The sequence below is a fragment of the Tinamus guttatus genome, unplaced genomic scaffold, assembly GCF_059628265.1.
Source record: "Tinamus guttatus ecotype Peru unplaced genomic scaffold, ASM5962826v1 Tinamus_guttatus_pri_ptg000115l, whole genome shotgun sequence".
Taxonomy (NCBI): Eukaryota; Metazoa; Chordata; class Aves; order Tinamiformes; family Tinamidae; genus Tinamus; species Tinamus guttatus.
In genome coordinates, this window is record NW_028288649.1 from 4317109 (window position 1) to 4339664 (window position 22556).

The window sequence follows — 22556 nt, forward strand, 5'->3', positions numbered from 1 at the left end:
AACCATGTGGCAGACATCTAACTCCACAGGATCTGACATTTTGGGAGAGAGGGTGTTTTTTGAAACATTCCCAAGATAGTCTTAGTCATTTGGGTTTGTTTAGCAGTTCCTCAGGGGACAAAAAAAATGTAGTTTAAATTTATTTTTGGAGTACAAGTGCCATTTAGAAATCAAGGACTAGAAAGTTGTGTCCTAAAATTATTCCTAAAGAAGTCTGCTACTGCCCCATCTCAAAAGCCCAAGTTTCCTTTTGTTTCATCTCTTTCATTAGGCAGCTGCTTGACAAGTGCCTAGCTTGAAAAGGAGAAGCAGGCTCTTCTGGACTCCAAATTCCATCTGGGTTAGGGAGTTCAGGACAAGTTTGTCACACGGTGACTTACCTTGTTAACCAAGCGAGGCTCAGGTTAGGGTTGTAAGGAAGCAGTGCAGGAACAGCATGGGCACAGGCCTGGGGGAGCTTGAGTCAGTTGCCTCAAGGACTGTTCTCTGTTACAAAATTAAAATTTCATTTGCTTCACCACACTTTTTGCTATAACTGGGTGTTAAGTTTTTTAGCTCAGCCTCAACCAGGGTGGCAATACATGCATTTTATCACCTACAAAGTTAGAAATAGATATGACAGGCAGCTTAGATGAATTTTGACAATACAAAAGACAGATGCCACCAACTTCCACCTTTCGATACAAAGTACTTGGACTTTCTGTGTTGTTTGAGATCAAGTCAGTAAGACTTGGCTATGGTAAAAGCTGCTGTTCAGTAGTTACTGTCTGTGCTGCAGTAAGGTGTGTGTGTTTGTGGGGGGGTTGTTTTGGTTTTAATCTAAGCATGACCAACGGCCAGAACTTATGCAGCTAATTTAAGTGCAGGATGAAACAAGCATGAGGTTTAGCTTCCCTTCTGTATCGCAGTTGTATTTTAGTACATACTGATAAGCAAGGAATGGATGTGTTTTCCTAAGGCCAGAGAAAGGCTGTTACCCCCAAGGATACAATAACACCTCTTACACAGTACATCAGTGAACTGGGCTCATCCCAGCAAGTAAAAATTTAAATTCGGGATCAATGTCCTTTATAAGGCAAGTCTTACCCAAATATTGCAGCCTATCTAGTGCGGTAGAGAATCACTGTTGCACATTTCCTGCCGTATACAGGAATGAGAACTCACAGGCACTTAGGAAATATTACTATAAATCCTAGTTTCTGGTTGTGACAAACTAATTTTGGAACAAAAGGTTTTTTTGCCCCCCCCCCCCCCCTTTTTTCTTCTTTTTACAAAAATAACATCTGGATATGCACTTACGCTTTACTGGTAGCTGTCAATATATCTACTGCTATCATTTTTCCACATCCCCAGAAAACTTACCGGCGAGTGATCCGATCCCTAAATCTAATCTTTGCCCTATACCACACACTGATTTTGATCCACAAGACAAGAGGATGTGACATGCTGCATTAAGCCCTGGATTTTACAACAGATACAACTTTTACAACAGAGATCGCTGCACAGTAACAGAGTCAGCTCATTGCAGAGCCACATCACCATACTTACAGTTAGCTGACTGCATAACGCTTCAGCCTTGAGTCTTCTCTGCCTCTAACCATGCAATTCAAGCTTCTAAAAATTAGGATACAATATAGCAGCAAGGATCCTGCACCCTTCAGTTGTTGTCTGTCACACAGCAGCCAGTTCTCACCACTATGTAAGTGCAGAAGGGTGGGGATAAATGACTAAATGAAAGGCAGGTGCTTTTAGGAGAATTGCAGTTTCTTTGCCAGTCACTAAGAGAAGCCTCCTACAAATAAATGGTTTTTTTGTTTGTTTGCATTTCTCTACATGAGGAGTACTGAGGAACATCTGGATATATCCTCTTCAGCTATTTTAACATTATCCTTATTTATGCACTGCAATCTTTTTCTGCATTTTGTGACCTTACCTTAAAGTTGCATGCAGGATACCATATGCTGCTGTTTTATGGCTCAGGGTAAAATTTCCCCTTCAATTTTTTGTTTTGTTTTTCTAGGAAAACATGGGGTTAATCCATAGTTGATACAATCTATTAGTTCTCAAATATTTGCTGAGAATTAACACCTGGAAGAATGTTATCCATATTAGCTTCCATCACATCTGCCCCATGAGCTCCAGATTCAGCCCTAGTTCTCTGATGCAGGTTCCCTGTACCTGCTTGGTACAGGGATTTTTGCACCTGATCATATCCCAAAAAAGGTGTTTGAACAGACAGTTATTTCTAATTAAGTTTGTGCACAGATAGTAGTGCTCATTGTTTAGTCAAAAAAGGACATTTAAGACCAAATACCAAAGAGTAGTAGAATTCCTGGGTTAACACTTGTTTTATAGTACATTCTCCCTTCAGGACAACTCTACCTGTTATGATCATGTAAACACACTTTCATACATCAGAGGTTTATTTTTATACCCATGAAGGTACATCCTGGTACCCATCATGTTACACTTAGGAATTCTAACAGAAAAGTAACTGGAAAGAGCTTACTCATTTTCCTGTATTCTAAAGTGATTTAAGTTCATTTGTCATATTTATCATTATGGCTTTTATGGAAGTTCAAAATAAAATGAGTTTTCCTTTAATTAGCCCTGTAGTTCTGCCTGTTTGCTTGCCCAAGTGTTCATTTACCCGCTCAGGGCTGGGTTGGCCAAGGGAAGAAGTCTGAAACAAGTTGTTTTATTGGCTTCTGCAAGAGCAGGCATCGACCCTTGCTGATCAAGGGTTTTCCCCTCCTGGGAGCTGAACGCAGGATTGGGGCATTTGCAAGTCCTGGCTACGGCCCTGGGTCTGTATCCTGCAGCAGGTAAGAGCTGTCATTCGCCAGCTGCAGGGAGATACCAAGGGGGGCTTTAAAACGGGGAAAAAATATAAAAACACAAGTGTGCTGCACAGGCACTAGCTTATCTGGCTTATTACTACAATGCAACACTTCTGTACTGCTTTTTATTTCAAATTTAATACTGGAAGCGAATTTTTCCCAAGTTACTGTTACCTCTGAAGTTGGATCCACCACTTCTTTCCTAAGCATTTGCTGAGCTGAGAAATGCTGCTGATGTTCAGTCTTTAGGTCACTTACTTCAGCATGTAAATCCCTGTGGGCTCAAAGTCTCACCTTACTATCTCTCATCTACAGAATCTTATTTTTCTGAAGACCAGTTTCCTTCAATTCTGCATGGCCTTCTGGCAAATTTCAGCAGTATTAAGAACATAATAAGAGGTGTTACATAATATAGAATAACCTTCCTCTTTTCTGCTAAGGAATTTTTGAAAAGTTGGCTAAGCCTGTGGCCTTATGGAATTCTGGAATCTTCACCAGCAAGAGGATATTTAAGGACAAAATTTGCTTTGGGAAAAGACTCAGTACTTACTTAGCAGTTGAGATACATGTAGCTTGCACAGACTCCAAATGAAATGTGAAAAACAAAAACGTTTACTGTAGTGTGAAGAATTTTACATTAACTTTGAGAATAGATACACAAGCTGTGGCAGGGACAAAATACAACAGGACTGCAAAAACATAGAATAGAAAATACGTTGGGCAATACTAAAATTCCCATCAAATTAACAATATAAACTGACATTTTAGATAAAATGGTGCTTTCAGAAATGCTTAGCCACCAAAACTTAAAGAGTCCTAGGATTTTTACTACCACTTATTAGCATAATTTCCGGATACTACTACTGCCTAACAGCTCCTGGCAAAACATGCCCGTGCCCTTTCTAGTTTTATTGAACACTCTCTAGGGCATTCTAAAACCTCAAGTCCTTTTAACAATTATAAAACCCCACACAGTACAACCTACAGAGAAATTTAAGAACACATGGTCAGTCTACACTGGCAATTCCATTTCTTCATGCATATTTTAAGGGTGAATCCCATAGCATAACTGTCCTGAACACATCTATGACTCCCATTTTCGAGCAATAACACTTAAAGTGCTGAAAAAGAATACTTACTTCTCAGGGGAGGGGAAGGGCGAGAGGCCAAGCAACTCTTTTTGGTCACTGGAATCACCCTTCGAGACCAAAGCAGACTTGGCAAGGTGGCTAGAAAGGGCCTGTCACTGCTGAGCGTTACCAGCCCGTTTCCCTCTTTCTCCTATGCCAGTTTTTGAGGGCACGACTCACTCATCTTTATCCTTTCTGCGAGCACCAAGGGAAGAGTGAAGGCCTTTAGGCCCACACATGCAACAGCTTTCCTCTATACAAAATATTTCTACACTTTCAGCATCATACAGACAAATACAGATGTTTAAAGAATATGCCACTTGCACTCAAAAGATCCACTGTATCTAAAGAAGAGCATTTCAATTCTACAAAACTGAAGCCAAACTGCTCACTGCAAATGTCTGGCTTAGATTTCAGACCCCTACCGGCATGAATTTACACGGGAACGTTACTCGTTATTGCTTCAGCCAGGCTGCTACAAAACAATTTACAAAGTCTGTGAAATACGAGCACAGCTTCAACGTTTGACAACTCGTCCGGCCCACAAAGGATTTACTGAATAAAAACTTCAGCCCTCAGCATCACTCAGACTTCTTAGTGCAGTTTTAAAATTCTTAGAGTAAACGCTTAAGATTTGGCATGTATTATTGGCACGACGTTCTTCGGACACTCAGAAGTTCATGTATAAATATTTATACTCCCATTAATCCGGGTAGGGCACAGGAAGGTCTCAGCCAATCTGGGCAGCTTTTCTGCCTGCGCATATTCCCTCTTTGATTTTCATGCACTGAAGGGAGAGCTGCTTCATTCGGTTATCCAGAGCGAGCCCCTCCGCGGCGCTGCTCCTGTTGCTGCTCCTGTTCTTGTTCGCTCGGTCGCTTGTCTTGTTCTCTGCCCCTTCTGCCCTATCCCCTGCAAAGAAAGAATTACACTGGATGTTAAAACCACGTTTCACTCTGCAAGGTAAGGTTCAAGCAGGTGCCCCCGCAGCTTCCTTAGCCAGAGTTTACAAAATCACAGGAGCAGGAGGAAGGTGTAAAGTAACCCAAGTTGGCCTTCCAAGCTGCACTCACCCTGTGCGCTGCCTCAGCAAATGTGAACAGACTTAAACTGGAGTACCCCGGAGCACTGGGAATCCCCCAGGCTGCATTTGTCAGCAAAGGCTTGCCCCGCATTAGGAGGCTGCTTTTGGCAGCATATTTGATTTGTTCTGGAAAGCAGGATCGATCTTCAGGAAGTAGGACAGCAATTTAAAAAATAAATAAATAAACAGAGTTTTTCCTTAAAATATGTGTGCCATCAGAATCCCACTGATCACTGACTCCCTGAGGAACCTCTAGCCCCACTGCGAGCTGCCAAGAGGCCCAGGGCAGCTGAGGGGCTTCTCCTGCTCCTCGTGCAAGGCAAAAAGCGGCGGCCTGGGCGCGTGCGGCTGCGCGTACCTCGTTCCGCGTCGCATTCGGGCGACGAGGCCCCGCTGCACTCGCTCCGGGGCCCTAGGGCTGGGAAGACCATGCCGAACTCGGAGAGGGAGACGGGGCTGGGCAGATCCAGGCTTCCAGGCCGCGTCGTGGGAGGAAACTGAGAGGGCACCTCGCACGGGCTCGTGGGGCCGGAGCTGAAGCTTGACACCGACTGCGTTTCTGACTCTTCTTCGGATACAAAGCTACTGCCGTGATCGTCCTCAAACACTTCCGAAGCCACTGCAACGATTAAAGAACACCCCAATGAGGAAACATGTCTCCCCCTGCCAGCGAATTTCACTTGCTCAGTTTTGCATCTTCTGTGCATATATGCACTGCTATCCCACTCATAGTTTGTCCCCCTTGCAAAGCCTTAACCCAGCATTTCCTAAGTAGATCAGGAAGGGCTGATCCTGCCCCATTTCCAGAGAGAAGCTGGCAGGAACAGCAGACCAATGACAAACCCTACAAGAGCTGCTCCTTATACTGACACCCTGGCTATTGAATGCTGCTCTCTGCTCACGAGACCCTGTGACAGTTACCTTCTATACATAAATTAGGAGAGCAACTGGCCCACTGTGCCCCTCTCAGCCAGCACCATCTCAATCCCACCAAGGATTCCGGGTTAATTTACAGCACTAATCAGAAAGCAGACGTGTCTGCAGGAGAGAACTACTTGCGCTTTCCCACTTCTACAATTCCAATTCAACATGAACTCCTAAGACCTTCCTTTGGATGAAGATCACTAAATGAGAACAAATAAAACAAAAAGCCCTAACCCACACAAAATCATTCTCCCTGCCTATGGTCACTCATATGCAGAATTCCAGTTACAGCAAACCAAGTCTGAACTGTGTAGCTACAGGCTTTCTGTTAGGAAGAGGAGGAATCCATTAATACCATCTCCATTTTGTGCAATATATGCAGTGTAGATCTCATTAAAGAAACAATGTTTTCCATCCGGCCTTATTGCAGGATGGAGACCTATGAACCAAAGACTTTTGCCCACAAACAGTCCCACTGGGCTAAGAAAGTTACTTTTAAGCATCAGCCTTTGCACAACAAACACATGCCCTCGCACTGCCTAGGCTTGGAGCCATCCCACAAGGAGCAAGATACTTATAACGACCTGAGGTTTTCTTCCACTGCGCTTTCTTGTGATTCCTGCTGCTGTCAGAGAGACTCAGAACCAACTTGAAAGAAGAGTAGGAGCAAAGTAGCAGCACTGACTGCAAATAGGCTTAAAGGAAACGTTTCAAAGCAGATCTGTTATCTCCGCAGCTTGGGGCACGTGCTCTGCTCGGGCATGAAGGGGGCAAGGAGAGGCAGCCTCCATCATGGTTAGTTCAGAGATGCAGCCTCTTTCTACCATGTGAGCTGCACTTCAGAACTGACCTAAAAGGCTTCAGAAAGTAACATGTACAACCAGCATTATCCAGCTCCACGATGCCTCCTCTGGGACGTCTTGTGCTTGGAGAGAGTTTGTTGTGATTTTGTTTTTAATGTCAAATCCAAGCTGCACAATGACCCTTCTTCTCACCTGCTGTGTTTTATCAGTATACAGCGAGCAATTCAGATAACTTGCAGGTGTAAAAGCGAAAAGGATTGAGTAAAAGAGATGTTCCAAGCTGCAAGGAGTCCTTTAATTGGTAAAGAGCACTGGCACCCGCTAGCCTAGAGCAAACACAAATTATAGTCTACTTATTAGCACCCAAACTTGCTATAACCACAGAGGAGCATCTGCTAGGCCATTAAAAAAATTGTGCTGAATGCTGAAGTGTTTGACTTAACAGACAGAAATCAAGACATAAGGAGGCCTTGGTGGAAACTCCCACCGAGTTACAGCGCAGGGGAGCTTGTTTCGTGCTGCTGTGGTGATGTCTGGCAGGCGCCTAGTGCTGCCCTGCCGCCTGGGGCTGCCCCAGACACAGCCTGGAGCCCTGCCCCACATGCAGGCCCTCGTCCCGTCCACAGAGAGGGGTGAGCTCAGCTGCCCGCCATGCCTAAAGCCACAGCAGTGGCCGGGGGGGCAAAACCTGCCTGGTTGTTTCAGCCCCTCCACACCACGCCGTAAACTTCTTCAGCAGAAGCAAACGCAGCTACGCTCGGGGCTTGTGGGGGCTGCTGGGCTCCAGCTGGCCTGCAGGTCAGCCAGGAGGGCAGCTCGCTCAGGAGGGTGCTGCCATCGCCCACGGAAACGTGGTTCAGGCCTGAACACGCTGCGGCTCCGTGAAGCACACGCGCTGCGCCAAAGCCAACACGCGGCCAGGGAGCCCGTGGCGGGAAGGAGCTTGTCCTTGGACCCACTCTACTTCATGTCACACGTTTCTATACGAGCGCAGCTGCAGCCGTCAGTGTCCCTGCTGTGAGGCCAGGCCTGCCCGTACACGTGCTTGCTCCAAAGCAGCCCGTGTCCTCATCACTGTGACCTAACACAGTCTGCAACCTTCCAGCCAAAAGTCACTAACAGCAGCATTGTCCGCTTCAAAACTAGCAGCATGCTGTTATGTGGATTAGTTTTATTCCTTTCATTCCTTTCTGCAGCATTGCTAAGGCAACAGCTGAGGCACTTTGACTTGCCGCCTTTTCCTGGGAAACTTGGCTATCAAAAACCCGATAAACTCCAGTAAAAAATGGCGTAATCACAGCCAGGCAGTGCGCCCAGTAGCCTTCATCTTGACATCTCTTACGAAGGCCACAGGACGCTCCCTAGCAGGGCAATGCTCTCTCACCTGAGATGGTGTCCGACTCTGGTTTACTTGCAGACAGGTCTTCCACAGAGGTGTTGCTCCCCTCGGCACCCACGCCACAGCCTCGAGGTCCCATGGCCGTGGACCGTCTCCTCTCATGAATCTCATCTGAGATCATCTCCAGGTTTTTCAAAGCAGTCTTATACTCTCCCTTTGCCAGGGCCAGTTTTGCCTGAAGGTCATCCACCGTTTTCTTCAATTGCTAACAAGAAAGACAGATATCAGAGGAGCTTTCATTATGAATGGCCTCAAGTACCATCTTCAGTTTCCCATTAAGTACTCAACTGACTTGTGCCCCCCATGTGCCCGCACCCATCCCACACACCCAGAGCAGCAGGTATCACCACTACTCTCGTATATGGAGGTGCCGGCGAGCAGGATATGAAGAGGGAGCTGGAGCCCTCCTCCTTCACATGAGGAAACAAATCCTCTCCAGTTTTTATCTTTAGAGTGTGCTTAGTAAATTGGTCGAGATAAGAGATTTCAAACAGAATTGCTTTTGTACAGAAACTCCACAAAGTTATTATCGGAGCATTTCACATTTCATTTTAATATTTACCATCAGCAGTGATGAGTTTCAGATGCATCTGAAGTGCATACGTACCTCTAGCTGGACATAGTACTTGGCCTTGAGTTCAAAATAAGGTCTGTGGAAAAACAAGGAACGAGCGGTTACGAGCGCCGGGCCTGAACGCGGAGCCCTGGCGTGGGAGTTCTCTTCTGAACATTAACACAACTGTCTTGGGTTTCATTGCGGTCTTGAGGGACTACTGATCTAGATCATGAAACACCTACGTGTGCTCTCAAGTTTCTTTCTCCCACCCCTGTCCTCTGATATATCTATTTCTCATGGGTCTCTTGGCCTAAATACGATTTTCAAAATCTCACTTTTTGTAGCTGACAGCAGAATTCCTTCAGGCCTAGATTCTGCAAGATATTGAAACACAACAAGCTCTAGACCTGAGCAGCCCCTCCATATCTATCTCATTTTAGAGCTCCGAACATGTGTAAATCCTTGCAGAATCTCCCCTCCTCCCGCACCACGAGCGACCGCCGCACGGCTGACGGCAGCACCGGACACCAGAAGCAACGCGGCGACTTGCGCCTCCTTGGGTCGCTTCCTGCTTTCACCTGCAATCCCATAATTCCTGAAACCTGGTTCATGACAAAACACGCCTGGGCAATTCAAGTCAACGAGATTGGTGTCCTAAGTCACCAGTGAGCTAAACCTGTGTTTTAAAGCCTAGTGCTTTTCAAGTAGTGGATGGGAAGACTGTCAGACTCTTTGCCCAACTCACCGGAGCAGAAACGTACTTCCAAGAGCTGCCCAAGACAGGCAAAATCATAATCCTGCAGCTCAGACGCACCAAGCCATAAAATCTGGCAAAATGTTAAGAACATACAGCCGTACGCACGTTTGTAGCTTGCAAGTGCATAGGGAAAGCAAATTTAAATATGTAAATTTTAATAAATAAAGAATGAACACAATAATCGCCATCCAGTCCGCATCTTTACAGAGCAAACAACCTAACTAACTTCCTTCCACGTTCTTCCAGTCTTATTATTTTCAAATAGCAATGCTGTCAGCATCTTAATCCACACTGAAGCGTGGAGCAAGCATAATCAGGCTTTCCATGGAAAAAAAGTGACTCCTCCAGTGTGTCTCTCAGGGGCTCAGGCAGAGTGGCTGCACACACAGCCCTGAAATGCCCCGAGCGGGGAGGTGGTTTCCTTCAAGGAAAGCAGCAAGTAGACAGGGCCTCTTTCCAGGGTCACACCCTACAAGAGAGCCCCAGATTTGAGACTCACCCCCCAGCTTTACATAGCCACTTGACAGCACTAATGTTTTCAGTTCAGCTTCAACTTACCTTTACATGAAAAGTGAAATTCCATGAGACAAGTGACATTTCCAATATCCCTAAATAGCCTTCAATATATCTGCAAAACACCTGTTCATGACATTTGATATCTTCTGCTGGGCTAGGATAAACTACACTTCTGTGGCGCCCCTTACCAGAGAATCTCCAAAACACCTATGTCGCTGCTTTGTACTGTAGTCAGCCCTGTTGTGAGGCAAAAAAGGCCCTTTTGGGGGCTCTTTCTACACAGCAGTGAAAATCCACCTGTCCTGAGGAGAACAGCATGGGACAATCTCCCTGCAAGGACGGTTTCAGCAAGGACATAAGGAGAAGACGGTGTCTAGGGCAGCACGCTCAGCACCATCGTTGTTATAAAAAGGCGGGTAGCCCCCTCTGACAAGTTATCAGGGTCTTCATTTTGTCATAAGGCAGCCTGGCAGCCCAAATGTCTCTCAGGTACTGCTGTTATCTAAAGGAACCTGTCATTAAGTGGTCTCGCAGCTCCTGGGCAGTGCTGCACAAACAGCATGAAGCTCGCTCTAGGAAACCTTCGAAGAATGCTAATCCCTTCTTGCAATGAGCAAGACACCAATCCAAACTGATTTTCAGTTGACCGATTTGCCCCAAAAGACATTTCTAAATGGAGGGATTAAAAGCTAAATGCAGCAAGCAGATTGTTTAGACAAGCAACAATCTGGAAATTTTTATTTATGAAAAAAAAAAAAAGAGAAATACAGAGAGGATTAGGGACAGGTTGTATACAAGGCTGAAATTTTAAGTGGGTTATGAGCAGAGAGCTGTTTCATTTCTCTGCAACAGAGCAAAACTGCACATCAAAATCCCACACATTCGGTAGTGGCCCTTGCTGCTTAGCGATGCTGTCTGAAGTGTGTTTCCTCCCCAAGAACAGCTCTTGCTCGGCTCTGCCACAGCATAGGGAGCATCTGTGCAGAACCCTGCAAGCCAGTTTCTCAAGTCACGCATCACAAAAGGGTGCAACACAATAGGGAAGAAAAAAGCTAAGAACATGCCCAGAAATTTTTCTTTATCCCATTTAGTTCACCAATCTATCGCTCAGCTAGTTCAAGATGTTTAGAGAAAGGAGAACAGATGCAAGACCAAATACTCTAGTACCATTTGGGCCATGAATCTACATCACCCTACAGGTGAAGCAGACTTCACCTTTAAACTTATCTCCAAATACAAGACCTACTTTGATTTGTTGATGGCTCTTTTCAGCTTCTTCTCCAGTTGTTTCATCCGTCCTATGGCAGCGTTGTATTTGGCAGCAGTCTCCTTGTGAACCAACTCGCTCCTTGTTTTTGTTTGCTCTGCCTCCATGACCTTCAAGAAAGAAAATACAAGTTAAGTTGGAAGCCACAACAAGTTATTTTGTATTATTTTAATAAGCAGCATCCTCATAATCTCTCCAATCTGCTCACGACAGGAGACCAGGGAGATAGTAAAGGAAAAAACTTGCTTTCAGTGAAATGGGCAGCAGCACACTGGGTTTGCAAGTGCTACATCAATTATTACAGAGGTGTTGCAGCTTCTTGCATAATATCCCTTAGGGGAAGTTCAGAAAAGCCTCAGACTGGGGGAACACCCCTCTTTGAACACAGTTAGATATTGGGGATTGCCACAGCACTGGCAGAAATCACACAGTTACATTCACCGGGGTCTTTTCTTGTCCCTCCTGCCTCTCTTCCAGGAGCCCCCTCGCTTTCCAGCTCCAGAAAAGCCTGAATTTTCAGGCTCTCTCTCTTGTCGCTATGAAGTGTCCTTACAGAAAACGGTAGGACCTGATTTTATCCAGTACTGGGTCTTCAGATCTCTCAGCAATGAATCCAAATACTTGGCAACGTCAACACAAGTGGTTCAAACTCCCTTCCACTGCTCGAGTTATTTCAGAGCGGAGCAGAAGGTGATGCCTGTGCTCTTCAGGTCCACAGATAGAACAAAATCCAAGGACCTAAATTTTTAAATAATCTCACATATCATCCTAATTTCGCAAGACTCTCTTAGCCCTCAGGCTGGACTGAAGCCAGGGAAGAGCACAGTCAGCTCTCACTTGCTTGGCACACCACACGAGGCAGGAAGATTGGTGTGGCATCCTTTTTAATGCCTAAATAAACCCGTGGAACCGCTACGTGCCAAGCCCAAACTGTATCAGCACCAACTGAAACTCCACAACTGGAAGCAGTGTCCAGGGCAGGACACTCCTGTTTCCACAACTGGAAGCCACATTTTGCTCATCTGCACACACCACTTGCTAAGAAACAAAGAAGCTGCTACAGAACTTGAAACCCACAGAGGATTTCAAAGGCTCTTCTAATCACATGTAAAATAATCCATTCAACTCCAACACCCTTCAGCTGTTTTATAAGCAAATAAGGCTCTAAATTTTGAAGAAAGGTCAAAAAAAAATTAGATTCATAGCAGACTTTCCTCTGCATCCTGCAAACAAGCTGCAGCCTCTCATCTTGAATAACTACTCGGAAGCCAGCATGATGCAATGCCTTTTCCTAGCAAACTATGTCAGACAAGACTGGTTTGAGCATAGAAGTGTCTTAAATTAAAATACAGTCTCCAAGGACAACGCAGAAGCTCGTTTGCTTTCTTTGTAGCACAGCAAGGAAACTGCAATTTAAAAACGCTGCAAGCTACAAAATAATGGTGTGGCTGGAATTTGTTGATTCTCAATTCCGTGTCAATCCTCCCCATCCCCTGTCAGGGCGAAACCAGCACGTGCTTTGATATCTAGGATCAACCACATGATAAGTACCAGAGTCATAACACAAGGTAGGTGTCTGGCATCAAGCTGATTTTGCAAATCTTTCTTATTAAGCATCACAGAACATCCTTCACCCTGTAAGACTGGAGTTTGAGGATACACATTGTAATCACCTCAAAATACCCGACAAAATACAGAATTTGCTGCCAGCTGTATACACCCACATTTTTTTTTTTATCTTTCCTGGAAAGATAGGAAGGAAAAAAAAAAGGTTGTACACTTCATCCTTTCAGCTTCAGAAATCAGTGATGTAAGGAAGGCTCTCTCCCTCTCCAGGTTTTTGTTCTCTTAAGAGCGGTCTGTCACTACATGGACATTATCTGCACAAGTCCCAGGGGAAGCCAGGCCCTGCCTGGACCCTTCCCTGGGAACGGCAACTCAAGGTGCAATCCCTGGGCTGAGGACAAAGACCCAATTCTGCAAAATTTGTAAGATCCCTCCTTGGTAGCTCACTGCCAAGATGCATTCAAGTGTTCCATATGGACAAGAAGGAACAAAATCCTCCCTTACCTGCCACCCAACCCGCAATCCCCCGTCCCCTGCTTAGCAGTCCGAAGCTAAGGAACAAAACCACTGCACGAGCAGCTTCGTGCCTGCACTCTCCCAGGAAAGCTGCACCATCTGGAGTCAAAATCGGACTCCGTGCAGAAATCTCTGTAATAACCCAGATGCAAGAGAAAAATGTATCAGTGAGATTTAGCAGAGTAGACTAGCCTGGCCGGGGAATTACTCCGTAGTTCTGTTTCTTTTAGGGAATATTAAATCAGTGACTCTTACAGAGGAAGAACTGGAAATAAAAGAGGTACGGCAGACAATACAGCAGCAGTATACAAGGACAGAATCAATAACATAGGGATAAAGATGCTGGGGCAGAAGGGTTATAAAAAACACCCTGCATGTTATCTCCAGCGCGACTGGAAGGACAGATTAGGGCAGGGAAGGCTGTAGATATTTTTGCTGCTTTTTTCATAACTTTTTTTCTCTTCTTCCTTTTCCTCCAAGTAGTCCGGTGTGCAGGAAGTATCACTTCTCTGTACATCATGAAAGTACCCGTGCATTTCACACTGACAGATGGCACTTCGCGGTGTAATATCAAAGGGAGCTTCACAAGCCAAATTAAACCAAGAGGGAGCATGCGTCCTCCCTCTTCGCCCTCCCCTTACCCCTTCCACTCAAAGATGCCTCATGATCAAGAGCCAAAACATTTCTTCTCCCTGCCAGAATTTGTGAACATATTTCAGGGAAAAAAGCAGAAAAAGCGGAGCCTTTTAAAGGCTGCATCAGCAACTAGAAATTATCACCAATTTCTCTCAAAATTCATGCAGGATCTTCCCCTCTACTCCAGCTCACCTCAAACGCAAGGTAGCACATTCGTCAGTGCTTTCTTTTTGTACACATCTATAAACAACACAAAGCTCCAACACAGATGCTTGCAGGGATTAGTTGGATCTCCAGAGACAGGTAGGCATCTGGCTTCTACTTAGGCGCCCAGATTCCCTTGCTTTCTTTGGAAACAAAGCCCAAAATACAGGGTGAAAAAGCTCTTGAGTGACAGCCTGTATTGCCTACACCTACTCATTCTGGTCCTGCTTCGTGAATTAAAAGCTTCTTCCACGTGCCATGCTTCCAACACACTCAGGATAGGCAGAAGGGCAGCAACTCTCCTGTTTTTAGTAAGTTTAATCGGACAATTTGCCACTTCAATGACTACAAAAGCCTTGTCTCTTGTTATACACTGTCACATTAAAAATAATGGTATTGACAGCTTTCCAGTCTACGAAGAAATCAAAAAGCAGGCCCAGCATGCAACCCCTGTCTCCGTTTCCTCCCCATGAGTCTCTTTAAATAGCACTTCTTGTTCAACATGCTGGAATCCAAGTCCTTGTCCACATCTGTTAGGTCAAAAGCAGAAGTAACCTGGCAATATTTCCATACACATACGCATAAAAGAGAGATGTCTTGTTTGCTGTTTTGACCACTCTTTTGCCTTCTGCCCTTTGCTTGCACTGCTTGTCACCTGCCAAGCTGCTCAGAACTGTTCCAAGTTCCAGACAAATTCAATAGGGCCTTTTACCTCTGCCTAAGAGTAGCGAATAATAACACTTTACTCCTGCCTGACATTTCCACCAATACAGAAACAAATGAGTAATTAACTCACTTCTCACTTCTGACATTTGGTGCAGAGCTGCTTTCCTGCATTTGATTCATTGCTGTGCAAGGCATAGTGCAAGATGTTCAATACCTCTGTCATTTACAAATACACAATAAAAAGCTGGCAAATCCTCCCAAAATGTTTATGCAACCAAAATGCAGAAAGTTTCTGCAATAATCATTTTGTATGCGAAAATGGAGAACCACTTTTTTTTTTAACTGCCTACCTTAATAAATTTTAGTTGTAGCTAGGCATTTCTAATGTAAATAATAGTTAATGATGCGAGCTAACAGAAACATTTTGATAACCAGCAAGCATTTTGATCTAGTGGAGCCTGTCCTCCCACCTGTTTTCATGCATGCCGGGCTAGGGAAAAATGATGTTTTCTGTTCCTTCCGCCCCCAGCTGTTTTCTTTACCTCACTGAACACTAAGCTCATCGTCACTAACTTCATACACTCAGACCAAGAAAACACTCTCCCTGCCCCTGAAGAAGTCACAAAACCCAACAGGCACTTCAAGCAACCTGATGCCAAGTGTGCAGTCAGAATTTCCAATAATGTAAGAGTTATGTTTATTTTTTTATCCTTGGTTTGCTCTGGCCCTAGGCTTGTGATTCCCACTTGAGACAGTGGAAATCAAGAAACAAACTTCCATGCAAACATCCATACTGTATCCCAGAAAGACACAACCATGTCCCGTCTGGGAACTGGGTTTACCCTATTTTAAGCTTGGGAGATGACAGTAACACTCCTTCCATTCAAAACCCTCTCAGCTGCTCTGTGTGATCGAGCACCATATCCTGAGCCTGGGGCCACCTATCCAAGGGCCCGCCCAGCTGTGGCCGTTGGGGACATCACTCCTCTGCCGAGCAGACGCTGGGCATTCAGAGAGGGCAGATATGGACATGAGCAGCGTGGCTCCCCCGGACAGCGTGGGCAGTTGCGCAGCGCGGTCGTCATCGTGCATCCTCGGCAAGCGGCTCTGCGCATCTCGGGGACATTCCCGCCACAGGCTGCCAGGAAAGGGCTAAAAGGCAGGTAGGAGGCTACTAGGATCCCCTAGAGATACCTACAGAAAAGGGCAATCTGTTCAAAATCTCTGTGTTGCTATCCTTTCATCCCTGATCTACCCTAGCACAAAACCTTCTGTATCCCTGATGATTAAGTATTTACCTGTCTGCGGGTTGTCAACACTAGCACTGCCCATCAGAGGAATACCAAGGAGAACACCAAAATGCACATTACTTCTTCCCAGCAAGCTTCCAAACAAGTATTTTCAGATCATCCTTCTCCTCTCCCACGTTTCTTTGACCACAAGCCATGCACTGCCTCTACCCTTGCCAAAAGGCTGTCCAGCGCAGCAGGCTGCAAGCCCAGCACATGAAGGCTTTTCTCGACTCCCGCAAAAAGGCAGCAGCTACTGCTGAAGTGCAGATGTCTCACAGGCTGTGCCACCAACATGGGCTGTCTCACCTCCCCCACCGCCAGATACAGAGCTCAGACCAAACGCCCATTTGTTTCCTCAGGCTGGGGGGTTAGAAAAGCCAAGCCAGGCAGAGCGAGGCTGCTGGCACATTGCTGCTATCGCTCCCCATCGGAGCTCAGCAGCTTAGCAGGCAGGAGCTCTGCGCAGAGCTTCCAGTGCTCCCTCCTAGTCACTCCAAATCAAAAATGGCTTGTGCATTTCTAGACTATGCTCATACCAGAGAGGCTAAGAGCTAGGGAAAGATGAAGGCATCCAAACACAACAGCACAAAGAAACACCCAACAGACCCAGCCAGATCTGCAAATACTTGATGGCAACAAGCACAATAACATAAGCAATACCTCATGTTTCTTGGTTTGGCTTTTTCTGGTTTTGCTTTGTTTTTTTCTTAGGGGTGGGAATTAATATTATATTATATATTATGCATTTTATAGGCATAATATATATGCATAATACATATTGCACTCACTAGGTTTCCCACCTCTCCCTACACAGCCAACATCCTTTTTATTCCCTGTTTCATCATCTGGCAGCTGTTTTTTTTTTTTTTTTTTTTTCTTTAACAGTCCATTCTGAAACAGAAGCTGTCTTGTAAGCGAGACGCTTCTGCCACGGACCAGAGCCACGACACTGCTGAGAACTGCAAGATTCTCCTCAGAGCGGCGCGCAGCACGCTCACCGTGTGCGGAAGAGCACGTTCGGCTCTACTGGTGTGCCAAGGGAACGCTGACAGAACAAAGGGGTTTAGCTTCCATTTTGATTTTTTTTAGCATTAAAAAAAAATCCTTTCTGCATTCTTTTAATATGCAAGAAAAAGAAGAGACAGGGTAAATGACAAGAAAATTCTTCCTGACAGCTGCTAAAATGAATACTGCCTTTCATCGTTACATGGTGTGCCTTTTCTTTGGATTTAGGAAGTAAGACCTTGCCTAAACTTGAAAGGTAATTCAGGATACAGCCAGACACAAGATTAAAATGCAGTATACATTCCTGGGTAATTCAACATGTGAACACACACGCTGCAGGATAAAAGCGCCCTGTTCAACATAGCCCGTGCTGAGGACAGGCTATGCTAAAACTGGAACACGTCTCCATTATTAAACAGTAAGAGTTTCCATAATGCATCCACTCAAAACCAGTCATCCCTATGCCATTATTCTGCAATAACTTCAAATGTAGGTATGCCTTAATACATTGTTTATCCCTATTTTACAAATAATATTTTTTCCTTAAGAGAGAGACTCCACACACTACTAAACATAGTCAGATTAAGAACTACAGTTGTCCCAGTAGCCTAAAGCCCAAACCGTTTAGGCTTTCTTACTGCTTGTAGCTTCATTACCTACATGTCATGAGTCTGGGAACACGTGCAAAAATGTGGCTCTCCAGAAGCCAGCCCCAAGTCTGCATTACCCTCTGAGTAGCGTGGTTGAGCATCTCCTGCCAGGCAGAGTCGAACTGGCGCTTGTCGTCCTCCAGGAGCCTCTGCTCAGCAAGCGAAATGGTCTCCTTGGCCGCACGCAGCACCTCCGTAGCCCGCTGGAAGTCCTGCGTGGCTCTCTGAGCTTCCAGCTGTGCCTGAAAAAGAAACGTCGGGATTAAACACAAAGGAACCCTCAGTCACTTCCCAAAGGCCTATCGCACTAATCCGGGGGCTTTAAAAACACCCACTCTGCATTACTGTTTCCCAATGCTTTGCTTAACAGTGGGGCACATCTCCCCACTGATTAACTAGCAACCCACATCCAACCTGGTCATTTGGGAAGGGCTGCCTCATGGGGTTCCCGCCCAAATACACGCTGCTGACCACCTACAAACGGGCATCGGGCTGAGAGAAAAATCCGCTCTGATGCACGTTTAATGCAGAACAGAAAACTAAAGTGAGCGCAACAGCAAACGTGCGGCACGTGGAGCGCTGGCTGGGGAGGGCACTGCCTCCACACACGGTCCAGCTGGCTGGGGAGGGCACTGCCTCCACACACGGTCAGGGAGTGGAGCTGGAGCACCACTCGTCCCGCGGAGGAACGGCTTTGTGGGCACTGCACTGCTGTGAAGCACGGCCACGGATTCCCAAGGCGGCGGCTCCGGCACCTTCCCGGTTCTTCCGACATCCTTGTTCCTTGCTAGGCCTGGGATGGCGCAAGCGAATCGAAACGAAGGGAACCGGCGGGTTGTAACACGTTGCAGCACAGATACAGGCCTGCTCTGTCCTTTGAAGCAGCTCCTTTATTCCATTTTGACAAAAGAGGACCAACATCTATTTTGAACAGTCTATTTAGGACAAGTCACTGGTACTCAAGCGTAACACTGCGAGTGCCTCATGTCCCTTCTGTCTGCCAGCTTTTTAACACAAGATTAGAGATGCCTGCTCTTTTATGGCTATCACTGAATTATCAGAGTTTTTAAAAATTCAGGCTTTCAAACTGGCAGCTTTCACATTGTTTTCCTTTTTCAGAAAATTTTAAGTGAAGCCTTTGGAGTCATGTGCTATTTTTAAACCAAATCATCCGACAACAATGACTCCAGAGCCCTTTCTAGGCCAACGCGCAGAATAAAAGGTTTACTTAAAAGACAAAATCTTGGCCTGATCTTTTATACACCAATTTTTAAATATGTCACAGATTTCTAATTATAGGTTGAAAAGGGAGTTTTGAGCTATTCTGCACTGAATGAAAACCCTTCAAATGTAGGCTCCACAGTGAAGTGAACATCCGGCACAGGTGAAAACAGTTTTCAGCTACATTTTTTAAATTAAATGATCCAGTTTGCACCTACTGGAAGCATCACCATCGAGCAGACATGACTGACAGAGTGAACTAACGAATATGAGTCCACATGTCATGATATATGGCATGGCAGTCTGAGGCTGAAGTAGAGGAAAGCGCTCTGGTGTGCAGAGCACAACACTTAGGGAGATTAAGTCTTTTATTTGAGGAAGAGGTTTGAATGCCAAAAAGTGGTGGCCACTTGGGAAGTGGCCAAAAACCTCTGCTCTAGAACGCGAAATAAGCAGAACAAGGGGGCATTTTGCGAACAGCTGGTGGCTACACATCCTCAACGCCAGCTGCACCAAATGCTTTCAACATTTCAAATAGCACAGTTCCTTGTAAAGGTGATGAAAAAGTCCTTTTCTCCCTGGCGTGTGTGTGTGTGCGTGTGTGTGTGTGTATGAGAAGCCACCTAATCTAAACACAAGCCTCCAAAGGAAATAAAGCATGCCAAGTTTCCCTCACAATGTCTGCAAATACCAGCTTCTTACTTCCCTCCTCTTATCACACAAAGAGGTATTTCATGCCAAAACTACAGTGGAAAATGCGTGAGAGGGCCCTCATCTATTAGCTGAAGGGAAAAAAAAAAAAAAAGATCAAAATCAGAACAATAAGAGTGGTAATTTCCTTGCACGAAGCTCTTTGCTGCACTTTGTTCTGCAGTGACCGCTGGTGCTTTGTGCAGGAGATTCACTGAACCACGGCCCTTCGCTGCTTTTACTCAGCTTCCACCTCGCAACCCCATCTAAAATAGCTTTTAAGAGCCAGGACATTAAAGTGCTAATTTTCTATGTAGCAAATACTGAAGCACTACAGTACATTGGACCAGTATTAATGGAATAAGCAACACGTAATACCAACATATTATTGCAAATAAATTTATTGTTAATACAGCCTGCTAGAAAGTCTAAACGAAACCTCACCACTACTCCATTCATCAGCTGCCCATTTCAGATGAATTAATGCATTTTATACATACAGATGAGTCTGACTAATAAATACTTTAATTTAACCACTAATTAACCTGACTCACAGTACCCACCAAGCAGGACCAGGCTTTCAAAGGATTTTTAAACAGGACCGAGTTAAGCTTCCAACAAAGGATGGGGCAGCATAAATCTTGGTCCCCGAAATACCATCTGCTATTTACTCAAAATTCACAACCCTCTTACTCCTGTAAGTTTGGTCTGTAAATAAAGGGGTCAAATACAAATTAAAGGCAAAAGTTTTCCATAGAAATAGGTTGAGAGGGGATACAAAAGAAAAAAAAAAATCCAGTAATCGCTTGCAACAGATATTGCAGAAAGGAAGAACAGGAACTAGATGGGACTGATTTTTAGGACAGAGCCTCCTATGCACCACTATGTTTCTGTTGGCTCAGACCTCCAAGCCAGGGATCAACACATTTAAAGCCTGCAGAGCAATAGAGGCCCAGCTACTAAATCCCCAAGGAAAACAACATTTATTGGGAGCTTGCAGAGCCAGTAGTTGTTTTGATGAAGCCTCTAAAGCACAACTGGATGCGTCGCAAGAAAACACTCCGCGATAAGCAATCCACATGCCAGATTCACAGTGCAGCCAGACTTCTAGCTATTGGGTATCTCCAGCATCTGGACTTCTGGGATGTTGACAGCCAAAGCTGCAGACAGGCAGACCTATAGTTCTGGCCATACTCACTTTAATGCTCCATAACTGTATGGGGAAGTGGAAAACCCAACAGAAACTACTTAGGTACTCTCTCTGCTGTATCGGTTATGCGCTGCTCTGTAACAAGAGTTTGAAAGCAGAGTTCTGGAGTGCAAAATGCCTTTTGGTTTAGGCAAAGGAATAAGTTCAGATAACAATTATCTTCAACAGTTATCTGAAGAGAGTCAACAGCCCTTTATTTTTAAACAATTCACTGAAAACCAGGAAAAGAACAAAAAAAGGCTCTGTCAATGTGAAAAACGATGCTCAAACCCTTTTTAGTGCAGTTACTCAGTAATTAGCATTTATTTAAAACACCCTCCCGTGCACACAAGCAGGTCTGTCGTGCTACCAACAGAGCTGTCTCCTGCTCACGGGCTCAAGGCTGCAGACTGCGCCATTGGATGGAAGAAGCCACGGTCTGCAAGGTCTGCATTTACTTTCATGTTTTCAAGGCACGCTGACAGGCTTGGTAATTATGAGTTGCTAATGTACCGGTGATATTAGCTCAGTTCTGACAAATCCCATTTAGGGGAAGAGAAGCTGCACCCTCGTGGGCAGTTCTCTGCCCAGGCTTCACAGAGCCTTGCACCAAAGGGAACCGAGAAGAACCGTGCCCAGCAGCGGGTGGTGCCTGGAGCTCACGGTTTGCAGGAAGCAAGTCTACAGCAGCAATAAGAACACAAAAAGCCAAGATCCAGGACAGTCTCTTCACTCTTCCTCCCTTCACAGCATCTCCAGTTTGTATTTTTCTTTTGTCCAGTTTTCCCAAGTTATGCCCGACAGCGCAACACCACTCATACTGAACCTCAGCAAAAATAGCATTGCTGCCAGGTTAGCTGACATCTAAAATAACGTCTGGGCAGCCACTGCCCAGCCCTCATCTCTGAACACATGCACATGCAGCTGACAGCCCAACTCTGGTGCCAAAAACCAGCACAGTGGGAGTATTTTGTGGGATGAGGCTGCTACGGAGCTTCCCTGCCCAGTCAGCCTTCTCCACAGGCCCAGAACACAAGCATTGGCACGTTCATGAGAAGGGCATCGCTAACACTGCTGGCAAATTTCCCATTTGATATGGCAGTCTGCAAAACTTTCAAGTTTTCGAGTATTTAAAAAACAGCTTCTAGTTTAGAAGGATCCAGATAAGCTTATCTCACCCGATACGGTCAATGCACACAATCATTTTACTCCAGTATTTCTGTGCTCTTGCTAGATGAATGATTTCTGTTTGTAAACTCACTGGAAGCTGGAGCATGACGGGAACACAGCTGCCATGCAGAGCAAGGCACCAGCAAGTCACATGCTGGCCCAAGGCCTTTGCTCTGAAAGGCTCTTGTTTTGTTAAAATGAAACCAATGTCTCCCTTGCTCACTAACCTTTAAAACAATAGTTTAATTGCTACCCGCAAGCAGTGACCGGCTTACTACAAAATAATGATTAACTGGCTCCCAGTTAGACTCTTCAGGAGCAAAATAGATTTCAGGTGTTTTCATTTTGGCTCTCTCATTCATTTAATAACGCTACACGGTCCAGTCACTGTGTGTCGTACAACAGGAAACATGTTTTAAAATGACAGGAACTTTCCTGCATCAGCTCCCTGCCAGAGCTGCCATAACCTGTCCTT

General features: G+C 45.3%; 1 protein-coding gene across 2 annotated transcripts in view; it reads right to left on the bottom strand.

The window, feature by feature from the left end:
• Positions 1–3429: 3429 nt before the first annotated feature.
• The window catches only part of SH3BP5 (SH3 domain binding protein 5), a 69394-nt gene continuing 50267 nt past the window's right edge, over positions 3430–22556 (bottom strand). For both annotated transcript variants that reach the window (XM_088521125.1, XM_088521124.1), the window contains 6 exons: positions 17889–18053; positions 11256–11386; positions 8788–8830; positions 8166–8385; positions 5413–5673; positions 3430–4882 (listed from right to left, as the gene is read on the bottom strand). In XM_088521125.1, the coding sequence (XP_088377251.1) occupies positions 4701–4882; positions 5413–5673; positions 8166–8385; positions 8788–8830; positions 11256–11386; positions 17889–18053 (1002 nt within the window). In that variant the 3' untranslated portion in view covers positions 3430–4700. The remainder of the gene's footprint in view (positions 4883–5412; positions 5674–8165; positions 8386–8787; positions 8831–11255; positions 11387–17888; positions 18054–22556) is intronic.